Raw genomic sequence first — 24108 nt, 5'->3', positions numbered from 1 at the left:
TTTCACAACTTCCGCGACGATTATGCGAAGATACGAGAGAAGTGAAATATGTACGACAGTTGGAATCGATTTTCCTTATGATAAAGCGCGTACAGTATAAGTCTGTGGACTCTGAAACGACGCTCCGTTACTTTGCATATTAATCTCTTTTGGCCATGCTTGATGTCTTTTCCCTCTATTTTTCTTTTTTTCTCTTTTCCATTTCGTCCTGGTATCCTTCGCACCGAATATATTTATTTCAATGACGGAGTATACGAGAAACGCGATTCGTCGGCACGAAATATCTTTTGGAAGCAGTCACGTATCGTGGCGATGTTTAAATTACAATTCTTCTTCGTTTCCTTCAATGAAACTCGAAATCTTCCGATCTCATTAATATAAATACTTATCACGTAAGATTTATGCGAGAAAGAGAGAGAGAGAGAGAGAGAGAGAGAAAGAGAGAGTCCAATTCAAATACATGCTCAATTTAAAATCTACTTCGTTTAAACAGTTATATGCAATGCGATTTAAATCTGTAGAATTTTCTAATTTTCTATAATGTTTACGTCATAGGTATGCGTGCATTTAAAAACAATCTGTATATAAAAATCGATCTATGTCCGTCCCATTTCAAGCATCTTTTTTAATGATCTTCATGTATTAATAATTCATGTTAATGCGGCATTGAATTTAAGCTCGATGTAATCACGGATAAGTTATATTCAAGGGAGCAAAGGTCGTAAGAGGAATTAAGGATTCCTCCGTGGAATTCGCGTAACCCCTTGGCATTCTCACCGCAACGATTATTCTATGAAATAATAATAATCATTACGTCGCATTCCTTCTAACAAAATTCTTTTTCCAAAGGGATCTTCAAGTGAAAACACTTGCTGTTTTCCCGAATGAATTCTCTCAAATTACGCGCTAAAATCACAGTAGTGATATTACGTATTTTATCCTTGTAGTGTTGGTTATCAATTAGCAACATCCTGTTAATTAGTAAAGTTCAGTTGGTGACAGGTTCTCCTACTCGTCGTTGAATACCTAAACTTACTGAGAACTTCGTTACTCCAATGTGGGCGTTTATTACCTCAATTTGACATCTTACCATTGAAGGAGTGAGTATGTGAAAGAGAGAAAGAGAGAATAAGGAGAGAAATAGAGAAAGAAAGAGAGAGAGAGAGAGAGAGAGAGAATGAGGAGAGAAATAGAGAGAGAAATAGACAAAACGTATTACTAAAATCTACAAATATTAGCTTTTTATAACATTCGACTTTTCACACGTTTAATCTCTATAGCGTATGATTCTGAAATAAAAAGGCTGAAAGTAAAAAAATATAATTGGAATATTTAACTAAGAACGAAAAAAAAAAAAAAAAGAAAACTATAGATAAAGTTGTTGCATAATGCTATCAGATAAATGTACAAGAAAATATACAAGGAAGATGCGAAAGAGTTTTTGAAAAGAGTAAAGTGAGAATAACTACCAATGATGTTTTTGCCATGTCGGATAAGCTCTCGTCGATTCTCTAAGGAAAAAGAGATAAAATAACTTGCACTCTTTGTATGCTCGCTTCCTTGATTTTTCACGAATAAAGTGAACTACTTTATCGCACCTTCATCCCATTTTTTTCCTTTTTTTGATTCTCTTTTTTTCTTTCCGCTCTGATGACGAGATTTTTAAAAAACCGTCAAGAAATTTTCCGACCATTTTCATATTCCCCTTTCATAACCATGCGTTCACGAATAACCAACGAGATCCACGATGATTCTTCCTTCTCGCGCATTCTCTCGAAAAAGATATCAAATTATCAAGGAAAATTTATGGCGGATAGAAAAGTAACATTGCCATGAGCCAAATAGATTTGGCTCGAGGACGATCGTAATTCTAACTTGGGGACGACTTCGAGGAAGTCAAACTTATCAACTTGACAAAATCGATCTTAAATAAAAGTGAGGACATTAGAAGAGAACAGTACAAATTGTATCTCGATTTTTGACCATCCTAACCCTACCCAATCTCATTGTTTTTTTTTTTCTTTTCTTTTGTCTTCTTTCGTTTCTCGTGTATGTGTGTGTGTTTTTTTTTGTTTTCTTTTTTTTTTTAATTAAATTTGTAAATTGAAGTTTGATGAAACTAAACAAAATCGAGTTTACAATACATGGCCGTTCGTGCGCTAACGAATTAGACATTTTTCTGAAAAAGGAGTCTCGAGTAACACGAGCATCGAACAACTAAATTCGTTAAGGCTGTACGACGTGCTACGTTGTAATCGAGTTTATCTTTCGTTGGTACACCGTACTAGAATTTTATGAGGACAGATCGTTATACTATAGTACGTCACGATATCGAACTTAGTAGTATTTGTACGTCTTAACAACTCGGTTAAAGAGCACTTTTGAGGTTCCGTTACGATTCTAATGAGATATACACACACACACACACACATATATATATATATATATATATTCGACTACGAAGCTTTCATTATACGATAACATCAATTTTTCTCAGAAATTTATTCCTTCCGAAGAGTCATTCGGATTCAACAAATTACTTCGAAATAATTGCCAATATATTCGTCTGTATGTATGTATGTATGTATGTATATATGTATTTACTTCGAGGTCAATTATTTTCGTTAAAATTAATGGCACGTGCTCTTAAGAGAGAACAAAACTGTCGATGCGACTAATTTCATTTCCTTTTGGTAGTTTCGTGCTCCGAAACCAAAGTCGTTCGAAGTAACGACAAAATAAATAAAAGTATGTATGTACAAGTTATTTGTCCCTTTTATGTATCTACGATAATGATATTTTCTGCGCTCATCCGTTTTATAACTATAACAATACGTGGTATATTATGATATATGATATATGACGTATAAGAAATAACCTGGGTTTTCCTGCATAAACAATGTACAATGTTTATCTCAGAAAAATCCTACTATATAAGATATTATCCTTTTTATATACTATCTCTTGCCGTTATCTTTCCCGGGATAAGCGAGGAAAAGTATCTTGTAGTTTCTCAAATATCTGCTACATCATTGGCAAAACGAACGACCATGGTTTATATATATATATATATATTACTTTCGAAATTATATTGAATTGATTTACTTATTGAATTGGTTTGAGAGTAAATGAACGATAGAAATTAAAAAAAAAAAAAAAAGAAAACAAATTATAATTATAATTATATTTCCGTTGATGATTTATTAACAAAAATTTAAAGAAATTTTGATTGGAATGTAATTTTGTATAGAACGTATGAAATAATGAAAATATCAAAATGAAACGTTGAATATAGAATATCCAATCATGATCCACGTATGTATATTTACAAAGTACGTATCAAATATTTCCAATCACTCAGAGACCTACAAAATTTCATAAAACTTCTTCCCGCACCAGTTGTATATATATATATATATATATATATACATATTTTATACAAATCGTCAAACATTCGATATTTACTCGCGAACCATTCTGATACACGATTGCTTTCCAACGAGTTCGAACATTTTGACCAGTTTGGGAAATATTTCCAAAGAAATTTTCGATGGTAATAGGAATTTATGTAAGTACATGTACAGAGAAATTGAAACCTCTCGATTACTAGAGATGAGCCGTGGCACTTAACACCATCGACATTCACAGTGGTACTATTGCACTTTAGGCTGTCAAAGACCGGCGTTCTAAGGGCATGACGCATAACGAGGCCTAATAGCGAAATGACCCTAATTTACTGATTGATTAATGACAAGGCACTGACTGCATATTCCCCTCTGATTGGAGAATTCAAAGGGATGAAACCGCGCGTCTATACATGTATAGAGAATACTAACTGTTTGAATCATCTTGTCTAACCTAAGTAACGAATCGACTAACTTGTCCTTGCAATAATAATAGTGTGAATTATAATTATAATAATAATAATAATAATAATAAGGATGTATATATATAATGATATTAATATAATGGAGCTTCGTGCATGTTCATTGTCGTGTTACTAGTACATATTGCAATTTACGAAGACGCTGTTATTCTATCAAAGCTCTTATTCAAATAAAAAAGTTCGGAGGAGTTTCGGGTCATTCGTAATTTTCCAAAGAAAGCCACGTAAGTACTTACTCCCGAAGTTGAACTAGAACTTTTTCACCGTCGCCTTACTGAAACGTTCTCGCGTTATTACTTCTAACGAACCTTCCAGGTATATTTAAAAAGTTCATTCATGAATTGATCCCCACGGAAATCTGTCTTTGAATAAATCAAATAAGAATTAAAATGTGCGAAGACCATCTCATTGGAGAATTGCACCGTCAAAAATAATATATCAATTTTGTTTGTTAGTTCGCTCGGTCGAACATTTATCGCGTCCATTCTTTGTTGATATACGTTTATTACATAGAACCAATCGATCGATCGAACAGTATTCAGTGAAATGGCTTGATTGAATTGGCCGATAAAACTCTATAATATAAATTGCCAATAATATTTAATAAGCTTCCAACATTTTCGTCGTTTATAGATATTTAACGTATGTAGTTTATAAATTATGCGAATCCATTCTGTTTTATAACAATTATGAATAAAATTGAATAGCTAATAGTATCTATATTTTTAATTAAACAAATTTTTAATCTTTAATCACATTACGAAATGATAATATACGTCGATTAATTCGTAAGTAATTAAATGGAAACGATCTTGACGAAATCCCTTGCCGACTCGTAAAGCTCTTTGAGAGTTTCGAACGTTGTCTTCGCGATTCTCTTTTATATAATCAACACAATGATGCGAGTGATACAAGTTCTAGTTACAAGAAACTTTCGCTCGTCTAGTACCTCTTCTTTTTTTCATCGTCATCCGACGACGACCAAATTCCTTTACCTTTTATCCATCAGGATTAGGAGACTCCAGCTTCCCATTTTAAATTAAACCTTGGATTAAGCCTAAATTAGCCTTCTTAATTCAATTCAAATCCCCTTGGGGCCATAGCCGTCTCGCCACAGCATCTTCTTACCGATTCTTAAATGTCTCAAACCACTCTCTTACTTTCTTCTAACTATCTTTCTTTCTTTCTTCCGTATATTTTTCATATTCAATTTGATGCATTGAAAAAATAGTTAAATAATTACAATCGAATAATCTGTAGATATGTTTTTTTCCCTTGAGACGCGAAACACGATATACGTAGCGAACTTTTGTTATTCTCATATATTTTCATCATTCCCGGGAGTTATTATCTCTACGTTTTCTCGCAAAACTGAAATGAAACCGTTACATAGTTGTTGTATTAAAACAAGAGATTATTTCATTTCGTCTCAGTTAATACGATATAATAACGTAAAATTGGTTCTTTTTAACAAGGTAAAATTTTCGCCAATAACAAAGCCGCAAAGTGCGGTTTATATTACTCGTACAACATCCGTTATTTATCCGTAAAAAAGAATTGGAATTCACGATGGCCGAGCTTTATGTCGATTTAACCGATTAAAGAAGAAAGGAGAAAGTTAAACCGAACGATACCTTGAACGAGAATAGATAATATAAAAATCCTTTCGATATTATTCTTACAAAAGTAACGGGCAATAGATTTTCACACGATCAGATTACTCGTCGGAAGGAAATCTTAACGATAGTCAAAGTAGCAATATTTTTCAATAAGAAAGAGAAATATCTTACCTCGATATTCGTATTGCCATCGTATTATTTTCGTGGGGGATCATAGAATTCTAGAGGCCTTAGAACATCCCCTCAAGTAGTTTTCCGTGGTGCACAGAGGATTCTTGTAAAACTTCTATCGGCGTTTGCGAAGTGAGCCAAATAACTTTCCCCCGGTGGCGACGTTCACGACGACAACGACAACGACGTCGAGTTAGAGAAGGAAAATAGAGAAGGGAGGGGAAAAAGAAGTAAAAAAAAAGGTGGATGAGAACGAGAAGGAAGTAGAGGAATAAGAAGACGAATAAAAAGAGACAACCTCGGTAGCTATAAGCGTGTATGCGCGCACTCGTGTGAAGGTGTCTGTTATGTGTGACTTAGAGTAGGAAGATCGCTTCCGAGAAAACGAACAACCAAAAGAGTCAAACTCCCTTCGGATGACATTCGTGAAGAATGTTAAACCGAGAATCCAATCCGTAAAAGAAAGTCGTTCGAGATACTATTCGATAGCATTTATCGATGAATGATATCTATCAAAATCATACGATTTCTTTGATCGATCTTTATAGCTAACATTAAATTATATATTTTCATTGAGATTTTTCCTTTTATTTTAGCTTCTTTCTTTTTTCCTTTCTTTCTTTCTTTCTCTTTTTTTTTTTTTTGTTTTTTCCCCACCTCCTCCTACCCCACCCCTCCCCCCTTGAAAAAGTATATATGTTTAAATAATTGAAAATGAAGGGATTAAAATTATGAGATATAACGATAAAGTATATTAACTTACTGACAGCTAATTAAAATTCGCCGTGATCGTTATTTCGATCGAATAATTAACTAAATATCCCATCGTCGAAGTAGAAACCGCAGTAACTCGAGACTCGTGACACGAGCGTTGTGGCCGATGAAACGGCCGACGTTGTTCAACCGAGAACGCTTTCAAGCGGTGCGTTACTTTCAAAGTCATACGTAGGAAAATTTGGTTTCGTTAATTGAAATGGCCCAATTGTCGGAGCTGCTCGAGGTCGAGCTAATCGATATGCGGTTCCCTATGTCCCTGGATTTCTCTTTCCCCGTTGGAACTCCAAATTATTTTGGTCGTTGCCAAATCCAAGCATACAGGAAAATACGAGAATTAGGAGAAGGAAACGGCGAACATCGAAAACAGGTAATGACATCATATTAATATATTGCTACTTGGCCATCTCTGATTAATGCACAAATATATTGATCGAAACTATTTGCAATATTAAACGTTATATTGAATATTATGTATTTGCTTACATATTGCTATTCGCTAAGGTTCTAAAAGGACTTTATCCTCATTTACGGTTTCTCTCGAATGAACCTACTTCTATTCCTTGAACCATGCTACATTTGATATATCGAAATGTAAAGCCGTCTAGTTAAGTTCGAACGTACCGCAACATGGTATTTCATTATACCATGCAAGGAACATAATCGTACCAGCTTTGCGAATACAGTTATTCCTCCGTAGGGATTCGATGACGCGAGAATACTCGCATATCTTTTGAAATGTATATGTATGTATGTATATATCTACATTCATACATATATGCATATGTATGTCTCTATGTGTATATATGTGTGTATGTATGTATGTATGTACGTACGTACAAAGGAAGGTACGAGTCTACTTCACTCGGTGCTTAGAGTATTATCGACGAACGTAGCAAGCTCGAAAGTTCAGTCGAGTGAAACCCCGTCGAAACACGTCACATTGCGTGTCAGGCTCCTTCAAATAGCACTTTATCCATTCGCCTTTGCGCGTGAAAACACTAAGTAACGATATCCGAGATATATATATATATATATATACATATATATACATATATATATTTATACTCGAATTCGACCCTTTCGTCCGCTCTATTTGTCCTTTACTCCGTTTACTTTCTAAACGTTCGTAAAAAAATTTCTTCATATTAAATCAATAACGGAGAATAATATCTTATCCATTTAAAACGTAATTAATTTAAAAGCAATATTAAGAAATATCGAATTCTTAATAAATGTTAATTAACGATTATATTACTATTTTTCTATTTGATTATATCTTTGCGAAATAATGTATTTATATGTAGAAAATTTATAAAAATCTATAATATAAAATATTCTTGTCTTTTAAAAAAAATCGTTCAAATTATCACGTTTATATGTATAGATATTTTCAGATATTTGCACTTTCTTTCCGACTAGATTTATTCGCTCCATTGGATAATCTACTTTTGGAAAATGTAACAATCTTTAACGAAAACAAAGTTAGACTGTCAAATTTGGTGAATATAAACTCGATTCAATAGACAGTTGCTCCGAAGGCAATATAATTGCAATTAAAAACGATTTGACGTTAATGTATTCGTCGTTTAATGCACGATCGATGTCACTTTACTAAACGTTGGGTACAAACTACCACTCGAGTTTCTCCTGCATAACGCGATATAAAAAAAAAAAAAAAAAAAAAATGCCAAATGCATATTTTAAAAAGTGTCTTATCAAAAGCTTTTGAAAAAGATTAAAATAATTCTCGTCTTGTTTTCTAATAGCTGTTCAAAACAAAAGACAATACTTTCTTGATTCTTCACGTACTTCGTATAAAAAAAAAAAAAAAAAAAAAAAAAAATAAAAAAAAGATCCATATTAAATTATTCGTGCCTATTAAAAAATTTAAAAAAGACACTTTGCTCGATCTAAAAATAATCATACAATTTTAAAATGTATTTAAATATTTCACAGTGAATGATCGTACGTAGATAAAATAAATGAAAGGTATCGATAAATTTTATTCAATTAATACTTACGATAGATCATCGAATCATTGAATGAATTCAAATACGTGGAAATTTTTTTAAAATATTAGGATTTGATCGATCTCAATGCGAGCTCAAATACATCGCTACATTAGAAGTGCGAGAAGCTCAGATATAGACGTTCTGGCCCGTTCTTTGCACATGTATTATTCCAAACCACCTGAAAGCCTTTCGTTGTACAAAAGTGTACAAAAATCTCAAAAGCTTTCGTACAAATCGTAAGTCACTGTCCGGCTTCCATCTCGTCGATCGACTTAACAAACGTGGTTTATCCATTGAAGGATTACTATTCGGTACTTAGGTGAATCGCAGATCTAAGTAGCTAGCTTTGGTGTAGAAAGAAAAAGCAAAGTAAATATCACGTGAGCATTTTGAAATATAATCGGAAAAGTCCATCTTCGATGAGTATCTATCTGGAAACGCAATGTCACACGAGAATCTTAAAATGGAGATCAATGGGCGGAAATGGAGAGGTAAAAGGGGATAGGCTTGCAATTACGCCATGATAGAAATGTAAGACACGAGGAAGTAATTATTAGAAAGTCGCTCCAATTCATCGAATAGATATATCGTGACAAAAAAAAAAAAAGAAAGAAAGAAGAAAAAGAAAAGAGAAAAAGAAAATAAATAAATAAATAAAAATTGAGGTTGACGTTCTTCCGAATAACATCGATCGTTTCACTGAGATAAAAGAATATATCATAGAAAAATTGTTTTGAAGCGTTCAATTTCTCTTATACATAAGTGAGTGTTTTAATTTGATTACAACAAGTATTGTCTCTTAATGCGATCCTTTATCTTTTCGACGATATAACTCTTAATTCTATCTATGGCATGCATTGGCAATGGACAAAGCAAATATTCCTTTCGAAAACTTATTTATCATTGATCTTTCATGAACATATCGGCTGCATTATCGTAGAAATATTTCAATTACTGACACGAGATTTCCGATGGCGTAAGTTATTAAAGTTAATTCCACTCGTTGTTAACTCGACAATCACTCGATGTCTATCCCGTATTAATCTTTTAGATAACGACAGGCAACGGTACGAAAAGGAAAGCAATTTGTAGTTATCGTTCGACCGATCTTACTTTGAATCATGAACGATTTAATGTGCTAGATCGTATTACGGCTTCAAAATATACCGTTAACGTCGGCAAACTGCCATTCAATTACCGATTTGGTAGAATATTGTTCGGAGATATCAGACATAGACGTAGCAGCTGGACGGCTGTGAAACCGAGCGATCGAACATTACGCATCCGTTAACACGAGACTCCGAGTATGAAGCAGGCTTAATATCTGATTTATGTCTCCGTTAAGCTTCCAGTGCGTACATCATAAATGTATATAGACACGAATCCTAGCTGTTCGAGTAAACGCTAAGCTTTGCCTCACCTGCTAGCTTCTATCCACGTACTATGCAACTCTTGTTGTTAAGAAAGTTTTCTTCCTTGGATCTTGGATAAATCTATATCTAATCTAATAGAATCAATGAATCGAAGAACATTTATATACGAATTATCCGTGTTATTATCTAAAGAAATTGAAAAAGACTAATGACAACTTTTGAACGTTTCACCTTTGTTATAGGCAAAATGATTGGATTGCAAAAAAAAAAAAAAATAAAAAGGAAAAAAAAATAGAAACAGAAAATGTTTAAAGTTAAATGTTTAAAGTTGATTTCAAGGAACTATGGTAGCCGAGCATGTACACACGTGAACACATTTTCTTCAGAGAAAGGTCACGTCGAGAATCTTTTCAAACGAGCGCGACATCGTGACGGATGCCCGAAGTAGCAAAGTTCCTTTAAACTAAGCTCTCCCCTTCGAGACGTTTACACAGCTGCGACACGATGTGTCCTTCCCTTCTTTTTCGTCGGAATAGCTATTTGTTGCCAGTGCTAAATTTCAACAGTGTCAAGCTCTATTTATACGCAAAACATTTTCTCGGAATCGAGAAGAATAAAAACGCTCGTGTACTGAGACTTCGTCATTTTTAACAAGCGAAATAAAATACATAAAAATTGGAATGAACGAGAAATTTTTTCATCAACCCGTACGAAGTCGCACAATAACGATCAAAAACGTGCACCAACGAATCTCCGTTAGCGAGCCGTTAAAATGAAAAAAAGAAAAAAAAAAGAAAATTGGAAGAAGAAGAAAAAAAAAAAGAAAAAATTCCTTGGCACAATCGTTTACGTGACCATCTAACTCCGATGTCGCACTGATTAACTACGTGACGTGTGTTTAATGTCGCGATCACGCGCCTAATTAGGCCACAGTAACGGCTGCAGCCCTCGCGCAACCCTTCATCCTTGGTTCGTGCATTCGAGTCAGATTGCATCTTCGTATATATGAAACATTGTATTGCGAAAGTCGAGAAGCGAATGCAAATTCTCGCCTACGGGAGCTCGACTCGACGAATGAGCTATAAGATGAAAGCAATTATATGACTTGCATGAGAGCATACGGCTTTTCCTACATCGACCAAATATGGAATTCCAGCCATGATTCAGCATGCTAAATGGTACTTTAAAATCAGACCGCTAAGAAATACAATTCACTATGATTATTCAACAAATAATTAATATTACGGAAGAGGAATCTTAGATCAAAGTACGGGAAAGTTGACTTCCGTCAATTTTCTACATTCGCCATTACGTGTACGCCATTCGCCAGATGTATCTATATGCATACGTACGAAACAACGTAAAATTTCTTTCCTTTTTTTTTTTTTTTTTTCTTTTTTTTCTTACGATAGGTTCTTTATTTTTCTTTTTTGTCTTTACGCCGAGATTGCTTGTAACATAACCAATCTTTCTAATTAACTGAACGATACGAGCAATTTCGCTCGTTCGTTTATCCTCTATGGGGGTAAAAAAAAAAAAAAAAAAAAAGAAAAGAAAAAGAAGTAATTATTTCCCGTGAACCGTCGACGCAAATTATCTCGTACGAAAAGTACGAGAGATAAAATCCAAATCCAATTAGTGATTATGACGTCGCGATAGAAAATCACATGGTTTGGGAAGCATACGAGAAAGTGCGTCGTTTAAATACCGGACGTTCATAGCAACGACAATGCCATGTTACTGACGAAACATTGCAACTACCGATGTAACGCTTGTGTTTTTTGCATGTTATGAAACTTACGATACTCCAATTTTTTTTTTTTTTTTTTTTTCATGTTTCGTATTTATGCACATATACAGGATGAGATTTTTAAATTGAAACACCTAAATATCTCAGAGAACAAGGCATTTTTTTGAAAAGGAAATTTAATATAAAAATTGTTTACTTTGGATGGAATACAAGAGCATTAATTATTTCTCATGCGAATGAACGTTTCGAAGATTACATCAGGGTCAACTTTATCTAGAAATCTTTTTTTGTTATAAAAAAGAAAAAAAAAGAAAAAAAAAAAACAAGGAAAAGAAAACGAACAACTTTTGTCTGAAACATTTTTTTTTGTTTCAAAAGCGCATTGTCTTCAAGATATTTTGAAGGTGTTCCGATATAGAAAAAAGAAAAAAAAAAGAAAAAGCTACATATAAATACATAAGAAATAAAAAAAAAAAAAACTTGTATATAAATACATTACATACCAAGATAAACGTGATTTGAGCCCATCAGTTAAGACTCTTGAAAGCTTCGCCAATCTCAATCATTTCTTTCCCACCTCCGTCTGCGTTTCACAGGAAATTAGTAAAGTTGGATAACTTCTGATCGAATATAATTCCCTTAATGAATATTCCTTGAGCGTGATAAAGCGATTTATTAGCTCGCTTCGAGCTTCAAGATAGTTTCGCTTTCTTTCATGAGTTTCACCGTGGACGATTCAACGCTCGGTGTGATTTCACCGTGACGAACGTAATGAGGCGCAAGTGTGCACCGGGAAAATACGAATAATAAATCGATAGGCTCTTTTTGTTCGGCAATGGCAATTACGATGAATTACAACATATAACGATTACAATATTAAATTCGGCAAGAGCTGTTAATTATACCCATATATTTTCATATACTTTCTATCGTTAATAACGTATTAAATTAGTACGACCGGAATTCGGGCCCAAAGTATTTTGAGATTATGCCAAAGTTTCTTATATCATAGCCCCTTGAACATTGTTAGTCGCAATCATTATATAACAAGAACCAAGAGAACCTACAAGAATTTTCGTACATCTTATTATTGCATCTTCTGTAAAAAGATGAACGAGAAGACTACGGTAGCTGTATCGTACGGATATAACGAGAACTTAATCTTCTACCGTGCATCCCCAATATTCCCAACTACAGTCATGGCGTTAAGTTCTAGGGGCGGTACTTGGTAATTAAGCGAACGATGCGTCACAGACAAAAGCTGGTACCACGAACACGAAAGCCCTACTAGTTTATCACAGAACGGTGAAGAGATTCCGGCCCTTTTCTTATCCAAGACGATAGATACGTTTACAGTGAACATAGCCAATAGGAGAGGATAGAATCGGAGGGAAGATACTTTGTCTTGTGTAAAAGAGTACTTTGTCGATTGAAGGACATTGACCTTCCGAGATCGCAGCAACATAAAACATCTGTATAAAATAATTTATTTTATTTCGCAATTAATCTAAAGACTTCCGCGTATAAAAAAAATAAAGAAAGATAGAGAAATAAAAAAACGAGAGAAAGAGAGAGAGAGAGAGAGAGAGAGAGAGAGGGAATAGCGCATCTGTTGGTATGCAAAAGGAATTGGAAAAAGGGAATACTAGAATTATATACAAGATGATAATCGCTGGCGTAGACTGGTCTCGACGGTCATGGTCAAGAATATCATCGTCGATGATGCAATCCACCAAAATCGGAAATCTCCAAGCCATGACCTCCAAAGCCACCTCCTCCATAGCCATGGCCGCCACCATAGCCGCCACCGTAGCCACCACCATCACCTCCTCCTCCTCCTCCTCCTTGGACGAGTACTGGATAAGATTCTTTGACGACAACGGGGACCTTAACCGGGTAAGGTACTTCCTTTTGTACAGGGAAAGGTACCTTTACAGGTACGCTCACCGGGTATGGTACTTTGACGGGCACCTTTACGGGAATCTTGAACGGCACTGGTACCGGTTTTTCAACTGGCACCGGAATATGCTTTTCCACGGGCACTGGGTAAGGTTTAGGCACGTGCACGGGATAAGGACGATCGACCGGGACCTTCACTGGCACCGCCACCGGAACCGGTACATTCCTCTCGACCGGATATGGTGCAGGTACTGGTACTTGAACCTCTCGATGGATCGTTATAGAACTTATGCGTCCTCCATCGCCACCTCCGAGTCCACCGCCACCTCCCAATCCACCGCCACCTCCTAAACCACCGCCACCGCCGAATCCGCCTCCTCCAAAGCCTCCTCCATGACCTCCTCCCAATCCGCCTCCTCCGAAGCCTCCTCCATGACCTCCTCCCAATCCGCCGCCAAGTCCTTCGTGCCCGCCAAAGTCGCCGAAGCCATGACCCAAACTTAATTCCAATCCTCTCTTACTCTTTGCGTCCTTGCTATCGATGGCCTCCTTCTTTAATGGCTTCTTCGTCTCGGTGGCTAACGTTGCCGTTGCCACGAGGACGAGAAGAACGAGTGCCTGTTAACAGATCATTCCCATGTTATTTCTAACACCTCATTTATATTCTCTTTTAAATAGAAAAACAAAAAATCGATTTCTTCTATTTGTCGTTATAAATAATTTGAAAAAAAAAAAGAGCAAAACAAAATAACAGAACATAAAGCTATTATCGACTAGAGCGATAATAATTCAACAATGAGTTCGATTATTTGTAGATATAAAAACAAGTAAACGATACGTTTTATATAGTACGTTTTCCCTTTGTCATAAAAAATATCCTGAAACGCTAAGAAGATTCTTAGCTTCGAAGCGAGCTCACCTGCGGAGTGCTCATGGTAGACTTCGGTAGTGCACACTGAAGTTGCATAGTCGCAATCAGCGGCATATATACCAGCAGCACTTTCGCCGTGGCTAGCACGGACCCACTCCCCGGAAAAACGTACGCGTCGTGCCCGGAACGTCTTAAGGTGGACCATAGAACGCTACGCTTCGTGACGCACGCGAACTAATAATCGCAAAATAGTCCGGCCTTCTCAGCTACATTTTCCCACGGGCTAAGGAATCGCGTGAATCGATTTGTGTGAAATCTTTCTTCCACTTATGATCAATTTCTCGTGAATAGAATCTAAAAAACTTATCATACGCATGTTTCTCTTTTATCACTCTCTCTCTCTCTCTCTCTCACTCTCTCTCACTCTCTCTCTTACTCTCTCTCTCTCTCTCTTCGATCTCTTTTTCTTTCTTTCTCTGTTTCATTAGGAGAAAGAAGGTAAAGACTGACGCCCGCAATTTCGCCGCTCACTCAGTGCTCGTAAACGATACCGGACATAATTCTGATCCAAGCGATCGACCGCTTGCGTAATCACCATTCTCGATCGGAAGAAAGTTTCCGGGCACTGAAACGGTGAACGTTTCTGCGTTCGCGTGCTGCGTCTCAAAGCCGCGCCTTCCTTCTTTCTTCTAGTTATTGGATATATCGATGTATGTATGTATGTATGTATGTATGTATATACGTATGTACGTTCTAGGGCATGAATTTGCAAAGATGCGAATAGTCCGTCCAGGAAGGATTTGAAATGCAAGCTGGTTGTACCTGTCGTCTACGTATGTAAATCAATTAAACGCGCTAACGTGTAACGCGCTTCCGTGTAAAGCTACAATTTCACGCGCTGTTTCGACGAATGATAGCGTTCACGCATTTCGTTTTCTTTTCTCTATGTTGGAAGAAAGAGACAGGTAGAAGGGAACAAGTGCGAAAACCTTCCTTTCTTTCGTTAATCGTAGAACGTTACACTCGTGATCACAATTTCGACGTTTGCTCGCGCCTCGAAAAAGAAAAAAATTTACCGGACGTAAGTCCCGGCGATCGATGCTTTCGACTATGAGGCCATTGCATAATTCCATTCGTTTCAGACTGGTAAAGAAAGTTTTTGGTAATGCATAATTTTAGAGAAAATTGTCAGCTCATTATAAAAATATCCAACACCGTCCATATCGCTCTATCGGATAAAAAGGAAGATGGAAGAGTAAAGGTTGCGAAGAGAAACGAAAATTGTGTTACGTGTCTCTCATTTCTCGATTTTTCTTTTTCTTCATTTCTAGATTTCGAGAGCCTCCTCTCGCTAATTAATTCGCTTATTTATGATACGACACCTTTCGATGATTACGATCGTAAATATAATTAAGCGAGGCGAGTTTTGATGTCGATGTTGGTGTGAGAACGGATGATAATAATGGTGGTAGGACTGTCGCGAAAATGAACGAACGAATGCAGCTTTCTCTCTTCTTCTTTCTCGCTTAGTGGACACCAGGTAATTGAGAGATTCCCGGCATCATGCTCGGTGCTCGGTTAATTACTAGATAGATGCACTAGGGGAAGTCGTCGTTGCGGGTTAATCCGACAAGCGTCGATATTGCGTCGTGATTGCGTTGCGAACAACTCGTGGAAATCATCTTTCAGTGCTTTCCCTCTCTCTCTCTCTCTCCCTATATATATATATATATATATATATATATATATATATATATATATATATATATGTATATTCATGTATCTTTCATTTTTTGATCTCCCGTTCGTGTTCTAATCCAGACTAAATGTAAAATTATCGATTTAATGGCGCAACCTACTGCTTGTCAATTATATATTATTCAAGACTTTCACGAGCGAAAATTTATTGGTACTGCGTAAAATGGTTTGTCATCCGCGAAAGGAAGCAAGCTTTTTACTCAAACCTTTCACAGATTCTGCGATAATTCTTGGCGATAACGTCAGAGCCAGACTGAGCACGTGTTCGCGCAAGTCCACCAAACGAGTTAGGGTTCCTTTTTCTTTTTTTTTTTCTTTCTTTCTTTCTTTCTTTCTTTTTTAATTTAATTTCTTTTCCACTGCCATATCCGATTACATAATAATTAAAGATAAAAAGATATAAAAGATTTAATATTAAACGTGACTCAATTTTATTAGCAATATTATTTTACCAGCCATTTTAATTCGTGGGTCGGATCGATACAGCAGAAACATGCCAATGTTGATTTCTATATGATTTTAGTCACGGACAATTAAAAAATTATTTTTTATTTAGTCGAGCGTAACGCATTTATTGGGTATGTGAAAAAGTATTGAGCATGCAGTCGATACAATTTACCGTTCTGTCGAATTAAACCAGTGCAACTTTTTAATACCTCTGATAGATCGCTGGCGATCGTAAAAATTTCGAAAACGTTACATATTATTCGTTAAGCGTTCAGATCGTTAATCAAATATTGCTTTACTCCTCTGTCGATGATTAACGTCGAAACATTCACGACTATATGAAATACTCGCTTGTGGAAAATTGTATCCGTAACCTTTGTTAGGCATCCGTTTATCGATCAACTAGAATCATTTCTTTCGCTCGATAAAGAAAAGTTAAGGATCGAGAATAGTACGAAGAAAATCGAGGACGGTGGAATACTTTAAGGCGCAAATTACGTTTGCACTGAAACGACAGAGGGGTGTTGGAAGAGGGTAAAACGGCTTGGGTACATCGTGAAGGGATGCACAGGCGGAAAAGGAAAAGGGCGTAACTAGAAAACGGCTTGATAAACACCTTGAGCGAGAACATCCATCCATATATTCATGAGAGTCGTGGCCCGGACGGTTCCAAAAGCCTTTCCCATTATTGCATAAGGTTACGTTTGTGGTCGCTGAAGCAGAAATACGCAGACTTTGGAGAAAATTCGCTTTGGTGCTCTCGCCGATCTCTTAGATCGCGTTCGGGTTACCCATCGACAGTGAATATTAGCTCCAACCTGTGGTACAGAGGCACGGCCGCAAAAAATCAATTTGCCATAATATTATAGCTTCCACGGTTTTGTACGAAAGGCACGCCTAAACTTTGGCACGACAATTTTGTAAATATCGCTAAGTTATTAGGAAGTACACGATCGATCGTTACCCATAATAGGATTACATTATAGCGGCCGATATAGGAGTATGTAAAAGCCGATTCCCAACTTCTCATCGACGAAGTTCCGTGTACGTAATATTACGAAGTCGCGTTATCTCGACAAATAATCGCCGACACAAAAGTGAAGTAAAAGAACGGTTTCTCCTTTATGTGTGTACTCGACTTGAAATTCCAAAGGGAATGACCGCGACCGCTTCCTGATGTTGTTCTTAATGCAGGAAGACTTTCGAATCAATATATCGGTGATTAAAATCTGTGTAATGTCTCGGGTATAATCGGAAATGCAACGATAATGGTGAGGACAACTATAGGAAAACTACGGCGATTAAAAATAACGAGATTGTTTTTCGAAAGATAAAGAAAAACGTAAAACGGAGAAAAGGCAATAATTCAGATTCGAATATCTATCAGTTAATACCGATCATTTTGATAAAACGATCGATGACTAATCATCGACTTCAAATCCGATACGAGTCTTTCTTCAATTTGAAAACCCATTCGTAGCCAATTTCTTGAAACAGACCGCGGAATTGTGCTGCCGTAAATACGCGCGAACGTATAGATCATCATAATCATGTTGTGCTATGTAATTTCGAAGTCGACGAATATATACTTTCCTATGTTTCGTAGAGTTTTAAAAAAACCACATAAAAGAAAAAAAAACAACAACAACAACAGGTGTTTTATTTAATGCCACATCTACGAACCGTATCGTTTCGAAGTACTATTTCAATTACGTCATTATAAGAACCTTCTCGAACGATGATCGCTTCTGTTCTCGAACGAAGACGTAGAAACCTCACGGACTACCGCGTTTCGCCTTCCGAACAAGCACGCGTTCCCTTATTCCGGCCTTCCTCGTAAATTCGTTGAAAACGATTTAACGTTCTCCTTCCGTGAGCCGAACAGAAACTATTGGGAATCCAAGAATCCTCATCTCCTTTCCTTCGCGTTCTCTACGTTTTCACTATCGGAAAGCGGTACGTGACTGAAACGGCGCGTACCAACTCTCCAATCAATATTTTCAAATTCCAATTCAGATATATGGAAATTTATTCTCGTCGATAAGCTTGATAAAGCACGGATATGCGAGATATTCCAGGGTACCTTCGAACAATCGAGATAGCGGGGAGGGGGGAGGGGGTACGAAGCCATCCTGAGATTAACCAAGCTCGAATGCTGTCTCGAATCGTCATAGAAAGAAAAACGGAAAAGGAAAAAAGAAAAGAAGGATGGCCTATGTACGCTTTGTCTACTCTTTTCTTTCTTTCTTTCTTTCTTTCTTTCTTTTTCATTTTTTTATTTTTTTTTATTTTTTCTATTTCTCTTTCGTTAAAAATGTTGGTTAAAAAAAGCCCGGCAAGAACTCGCGTCGTACCTCGTTTCGCCACACTTGTGTCTCGAATTGTGTTACGCAAAAAAGTAACGTGCACGTGAGATTAAAGATGATGTACGATTTTGCCGTGCCGGTAAAAATATAATGATTCTGCATAAGCGCGTTAAAGCGACGTAGTAAAGCGATGAGAGGGAACGTCGAGGATTTATGCAATAACGATTATCAAACGACCGAAGCGAGCAACGTAATTGACACATTATAACGATAAATAGGACGATTCGAATTCCACAATCGTACAAAAAGATCTAACTAACTTTGTTTTTTCTATAAATAAATATTAAATCAAATTAGCATCGTAAGCAATGCGATTAAAACATTATGAAAGGAAAACTAAATAACTTCTTTCGCAGCTTATACGAGCTTGTAATATTAATCAAGTTTCCCGTGGTGCTACCAAGAAACGGAGCATCCCTTTTGTTAAACTTAATCGGATTAAAAATGATATCTGATTATAGCCATAATTAGTTATTGTCTCCGTTGCGCCATTATTAACACTACAGTCAAAAGCTCCTTGAACGAGCGACGAGAAAATTTAACGAAATCTTGTGATTATATATCGAACTTTTTAGTATCGTGATTAATAATAAATAATATCCTTCTCGATAATATTCATACGTCAGAAACTTATTGCGAATGCATGTTATATTGGCAAAAAGGTTTTCTGTGTTCTCCATTCGACTGAATCGACAAGGGTCCTTCCTTTCTTTCGAAATTCGATGTTATGCACAATAAGGTCCTTCTCTTATTCTCTCCTCCCTCTCTCTCTCTTTCTCTCTCTCTTTCTCTATCTATCTATATCTCTGTCAATCTATCTATCTCTATCTATCTCTGGTTTTATTTCTTTTTGGAAACGTGCCTTTTCTCACGTAGAAAATCAGCAATTGTAAAAAGAAGTTTGGACTTGTGAAATTTAAAATGGGGATATTCATCGTACAAAACAAAAAGAAACTCGTAATTTGTAATTCGAATAAAGAAGTAAAATTGGAAAACGGAAAGAAAAAGAGAAAAGAGAGAGAGAGAGAGAGAGAGAGAGAGAGAAAAAGAGAGAAAGAGAAAGACATAGAAATTAAAGTACCAAAAGAAGATGAAACAAAGGAGTTTGAAGAACAGCGTTGTCCGCAAAGTCGTTGTTCCTTCTTTCCTCCCATTAACTTCCTACTCTGCAATAATTTCATCGGCACGCTCGAGTTGCCCGTACGGACGGCCCGTTGCCAGTTACGTCCCCCTATAAAAGCCAGGGTAACCCATAGAGGAGCCAGTGTGCACATTGCCGACCAACATGTACAGCACCGAGAAACTGAAAGTGAGTAGCGACTGCAGCCGCTCGAATCGCACCATTCGTGAGAGAGTCTCCGCTCGTCTAAGGACTTTATTTTAGACTCGCTAGAGATAGACCATTTTTTTTCTTCTTATTTCATTACATTAACGAATAATAATAATAATAATAATAATAATAATAATAATAATAATAATAATTATAATTATCTCAAAAACACGCTCTCTATAAGATTCCCTCTCCCTCTTTCCCTTTCTCTCTCTCTCTCTCTCTCTCTCTCTCTCTCTCTTACTCTATCTCTTTCTCTTTAACCGGAAACCTCGTCGCGTTAACGAGCGCAAAAAAGAAAGAAAGAAAGAAAAAAAAAAAGAATTAGAAAGTTAATGAGAAACGAATATTGATATTTTTCAGGTGCTACTCCTGTGCAGCCTGGCTTTGATGGCCGTGGCCGAGGAGACGAAGAAGAGTGAATCTAACATCGAAAAGAAGGATGAAAAAACGAAGCGTGGCCTAGAACTGAGCCTGGGTAGTCACGGTTTAGGGGGAGGTTTTGGCGGAGGTCATGGCATCGGAGGAGGTGGCTTCGGAGGAGGTGGTTTTGGTGGTGGTGGCTTCGGAGGAGGTGAACAGATCTCGACCGAACATATTCCGGCGGTGACAATAACGAAACAAGTACCTGTCCCTGCGCCGTATCCAGTCGAGGTCGAAAAACATGTACCTTATCCGGTAAAAGTACCGGTTAAGGTACCCATCGATAGACCGGTTCCCGTACACGTGCCAGCACCTTATCCGGTAACGGTCGAGAAGCACGTGCCCTATCCAGTGGATAAGCCAGTACCTTATCCCATCAAGGTACCAGTCAAGGTGCCCGTCAAAGTGCCGTATCCGGTCAAGGTGCCTGTCAAGGTTCCTTACACTGTGACAAAACCCGTACCTTATCCCGTTAAAGTCCCAGTCGTCGTAAAAGAACCTTATCCCGTCGTACTCGAGGATCATCACGGAGGTGGCGGTTTCGGCGGTGGATTTGGCGATGGTGGTTACGGTGGTGGACACGAGCTCGAACTCGGTGGCTACGGTCATCACTGAGATCGGGCTGTGATATAGCACAACGACCAATAGGGACCTCACTCTTCGAGTTTTTCCTTCTTCTTATCCTTTCCCTCCTCCACCGCAAACTCTCTTCTTCCTTCTACCTTCCGATCAAAACCGCGCACCAACATCAGAGAGAGGAGACCACGTAATGTCCCACGAGGAAGAGGGAATGACACTCGTGGGTATATTAGATTCTAGAGAAAAATTTCGCTCGATAGTAAGAATGAAAAAAAAAAAAAAACAAATAAATAAATAAAAAATGAGAATGCCACCGGAAACGATCCTCCTGGCTCTCGTTCATGTCGAATGCACCGATATTGTATTCGTTGAGATTCTACCCGAACAACCTGTATTATATTATATCTTCTTTTTTTTTTCTTCTTTTTTTTTTCGTAAATGAATAAAATGATATTTTTTTGTATTAAGTTACTCTCGTTACGAAACCTCCCCTCCTCTTTTTCCTCTTAATGAGCAACCTATGACAGAGGGAAAAGCGTTGCCTTAGCTTGCTTCTGACCGTGCGATTATGAAGAATTGCAAGGGGACTTTCACCCGTTATAGAACGTTGCGCTGTCGCTATATAACTCTCTAAGTGTGCCAGTAGCAAAACAACCACTTACGAGCTTATAGCCATTTACCTTTAAGACGATAGGCCATAAAAACCTTTCGTGTAAATGTCAAAGTGAGAAAAAAGCACGTTAATCGCATCCATTGAGTAAGACCTCTCTCTCTCTCTCTCTCTCTCTCTCTCTCTCTCTCTCTCTCTCTCTGTCTTTCTTTTTCTTTCTTTTTCTTTCTTTCTTTCTTCCAAGACTCTTGACATCTCTCACGTACGCCATCGCATTACGTGTACTATGTACTTTGCAACCGAGACGTTTCTCGCGCTGTCGAGATCGTTCAGTAATACGAGCTCCTTTAGTCTCTCACAGATAAAGCGAAAAGATACGAAAGGATCGAGCGATGCATATGAGAATGCTGCGTAAGTATCATACGGAGAATACCGTATAAGGAGTACCGTATAAGATGAAATAAGTAAGAGTATAAAGAAAAATGAGGAAAGAAAGGGAACAAAAACTAAACAATAGTTTGCCAGTTATCGAAGCTTATAGTCGCACGTTGCACAAAACGCATACAATGCAAACATTTATAAAGGAGTTCTCTGAATCCCGTAGGACGTGAAAGAGTCACATTGTTAGTTTTCTCTTCTTATGGTTCTTCCGGTAACAATGTTCACACGTATAAGCGAGGGAAAAATAAAAAAAAACATCCCACCCTAAACTTACCACACCCAAAAGTCGTTTTCGTATGCTAACAATGAGATGCGTTCTCTGCAGCGGAACGAGAGGCTGTCGCGTAAAAAAGTAGAAATTGAAAGTGAACTCGACGTATGCAAGCGATCTTAAAATCTAGGAAAGTAGGTTCCAGGGATGTAGGACGTCGAAAGTACGACGCTTACATACGCGTTACGTATACGCGGCACTGTATTTTAGCAAGAGTTGTTCCTAAGCGAATGGATACGAGTGTACGATTTAAAGTCGAGTCCGAGAATTTGGAGAAAAATATAAATGAGAGAGTTCCGGTTCTATATCAATAACAGTACGTAACATTGAAGAGTCGAAAGAGATTCTCAAGGAGTTTAAACTCTATCCATTAATCAAAACTTCGTTCGTATGCCGGCCATAATGCATGTTTTCTGAATAAATAAATTTTTATTTGAAGTCAACGTTCCAGTAACTTTATAAAACTTTCAACATTAATAAACTGCCGAGTGTTAAACTAGTTTCATTATCAGCTGGACTTAATTAATTCCTTATTAGAGAGTTCAATTCGCTTTGCGTATTAATGCGGAATAGTATATCTATGTATATCTCATGATTCAAGGAGACAGGAAATGAAGATCGCGGGAAAGAATAACCGGACGCGAAAACTGTACTTTACTTATGAGCGTTCTTATTCGAAAAGAGCACGTTGACCGACCGCGACCGACGGTAAATATTGGTTACCATATTTATCTCATCTCAACAATCATTCTACGTCGAGGAACTTATTTTAAAATCAGGAACTTCTCTAGGATCGATCGTTGCATGTTTACGCGTGAGAAATTATGGCGGATATGCGGAACGAAATCGAGAAATCAAGGTGGTAGCTTTCGGAAAGCAATTTGCTTTGATAGAGGAGAACGAGTTTCCGTTACATAACCCATATACTGCGCGTTTATTTTTTATTATCATAAAATAATCGTATGAATTAGCATTCGTATCGCTCTCGACGTGATACATACGATTGAAGGAATTCGGAAGAGACGATATCTCTTTCGTTTATACAGACACGAGCAATCTATTCTATTTATGGTTATATATAAAAGTCGAAAAAGTTAAGTGAAACCACAGTACTTCCTGTCAAATGAATTGTGGTGTATATATATATATATATATATATATATATATATGTACAATGTTACATCATAACGGATACGGAATCACGGTATCCGCCGTTTATTCGCGACCTAAACGGTGCCTTTGTAAGAGGAGGTAGACATTTTCTCCTTTAGTTCTTTGCGGCAGTGCTACAAGCCGAAGGCTTGCCAACGAAAGTTCCCATTAATAAGATTGCGTCAGCGTGGAATCCGCGATCGATCAGAGAAATCTCTGACGAAACGAAACGATTCCGTACTGCTCCACCTCGCGGAAGAAAAACTGGATATAGATTAAATATATATATATGTAGTATGTACATTGGTATATCTATACAACAGATAGATATTTTACATGTCTCTACCTTATTTGCTATCAATCGATTATATTA

General features: G+C 37.1%; 2 protein-coding genes across 3 annotated transcripts in view; one reads left to right on the top strand and one right to left on the bottom strand.

Annotated features, from left to right (window-relative positions):
* The window catches only part of LOC124427262 (WAS/WASL-interacting protein family member 1-like), a 219956-nt gene extending 198316 nt beyond the window's left edge, over positions 1 to 21640 (top strand). The window contains exons 1-2 of one of the 2 annotated variants that reach the window (XM_046969938.1): positions 20026 to 20238; positions 20623 to 21640. In XM_046969938.1, the coding sequence (XP_046825894.1) occupies positions 20215 to 20238; positions 20623 to 21297 (699 nt within the window). In that variant the 5' untranslated portion in view covers positions 20026 to 20214 and the 3' untranslated portion in view covers positions 21298 to 21640. Of the gene's footprint in view, positions 1 to 20025; positions 20239 to 20622 lie in introns of those variants that run through there. The other variant, XM_046969937.1, reaches the window with a different exon arrangement.
* Positions 13060 to 14497, bottom strand: LOC124427261 (probable H/ACA ribonucleoprotein complex subunit 1). Its single transcript, XM_046969936.1, has 2 exons — positions 14407 to 14497; positions 13060 to 14105 (listed from the first exon to the last, which is right to left on the bottom strand). Exons 1-2 carry the CDS (start codon positions 14470 to 14472, stop codon positions 13299 to 13301), a joined length of 873 nt encoding a protein of 290 aa, XP_046825892.1. The 5' UTR covers positions 14473 to 14497; the 3' UTR covers positions 13060 to 13298.
* Positions 21641 to 24108: the final 2468 nt, after the last annotated feature.

This window comes from Vespa crabro, chromosome 10 (genome assembly GCF_910589235.1).
Source record: "Vespa crabro chromosome 10, iyVesCrab1.2, whole genome shotgun sequence".
In the NCBI taxonomy this organism is placed as follows: domain Eukaryota; kingdom Metazoa; phylum Arthropoda; class Insecta; order Hymenoptera; family Vespidae; genus Vespa; species Vespa crabro.
The sequence above is the reverse complement of the archived record's forward strand: the minus strand, read 5'-3'. Positions and strand labels throughout refer to the sequence as shown.

What these genes read in the sequence shown, in the direction of transcription:
- LOC124427261 (XM_046969936.1), bottom strand. Translation starts at nt 14,472, where the DNA reads ATGCCGCTGATTGCGACTATGCAACTTCAGTGTGCACTACCGAAGTCT. An exon ending in CTACCATGAGCACTCCGCAG is followed by an intron (nt 14,106 to 14,406) that starts GTGAGCTCGCTT and finishes ATCTGTTAACAG; the next exon opens with GCACTCGTTCTTCTCGTCCT.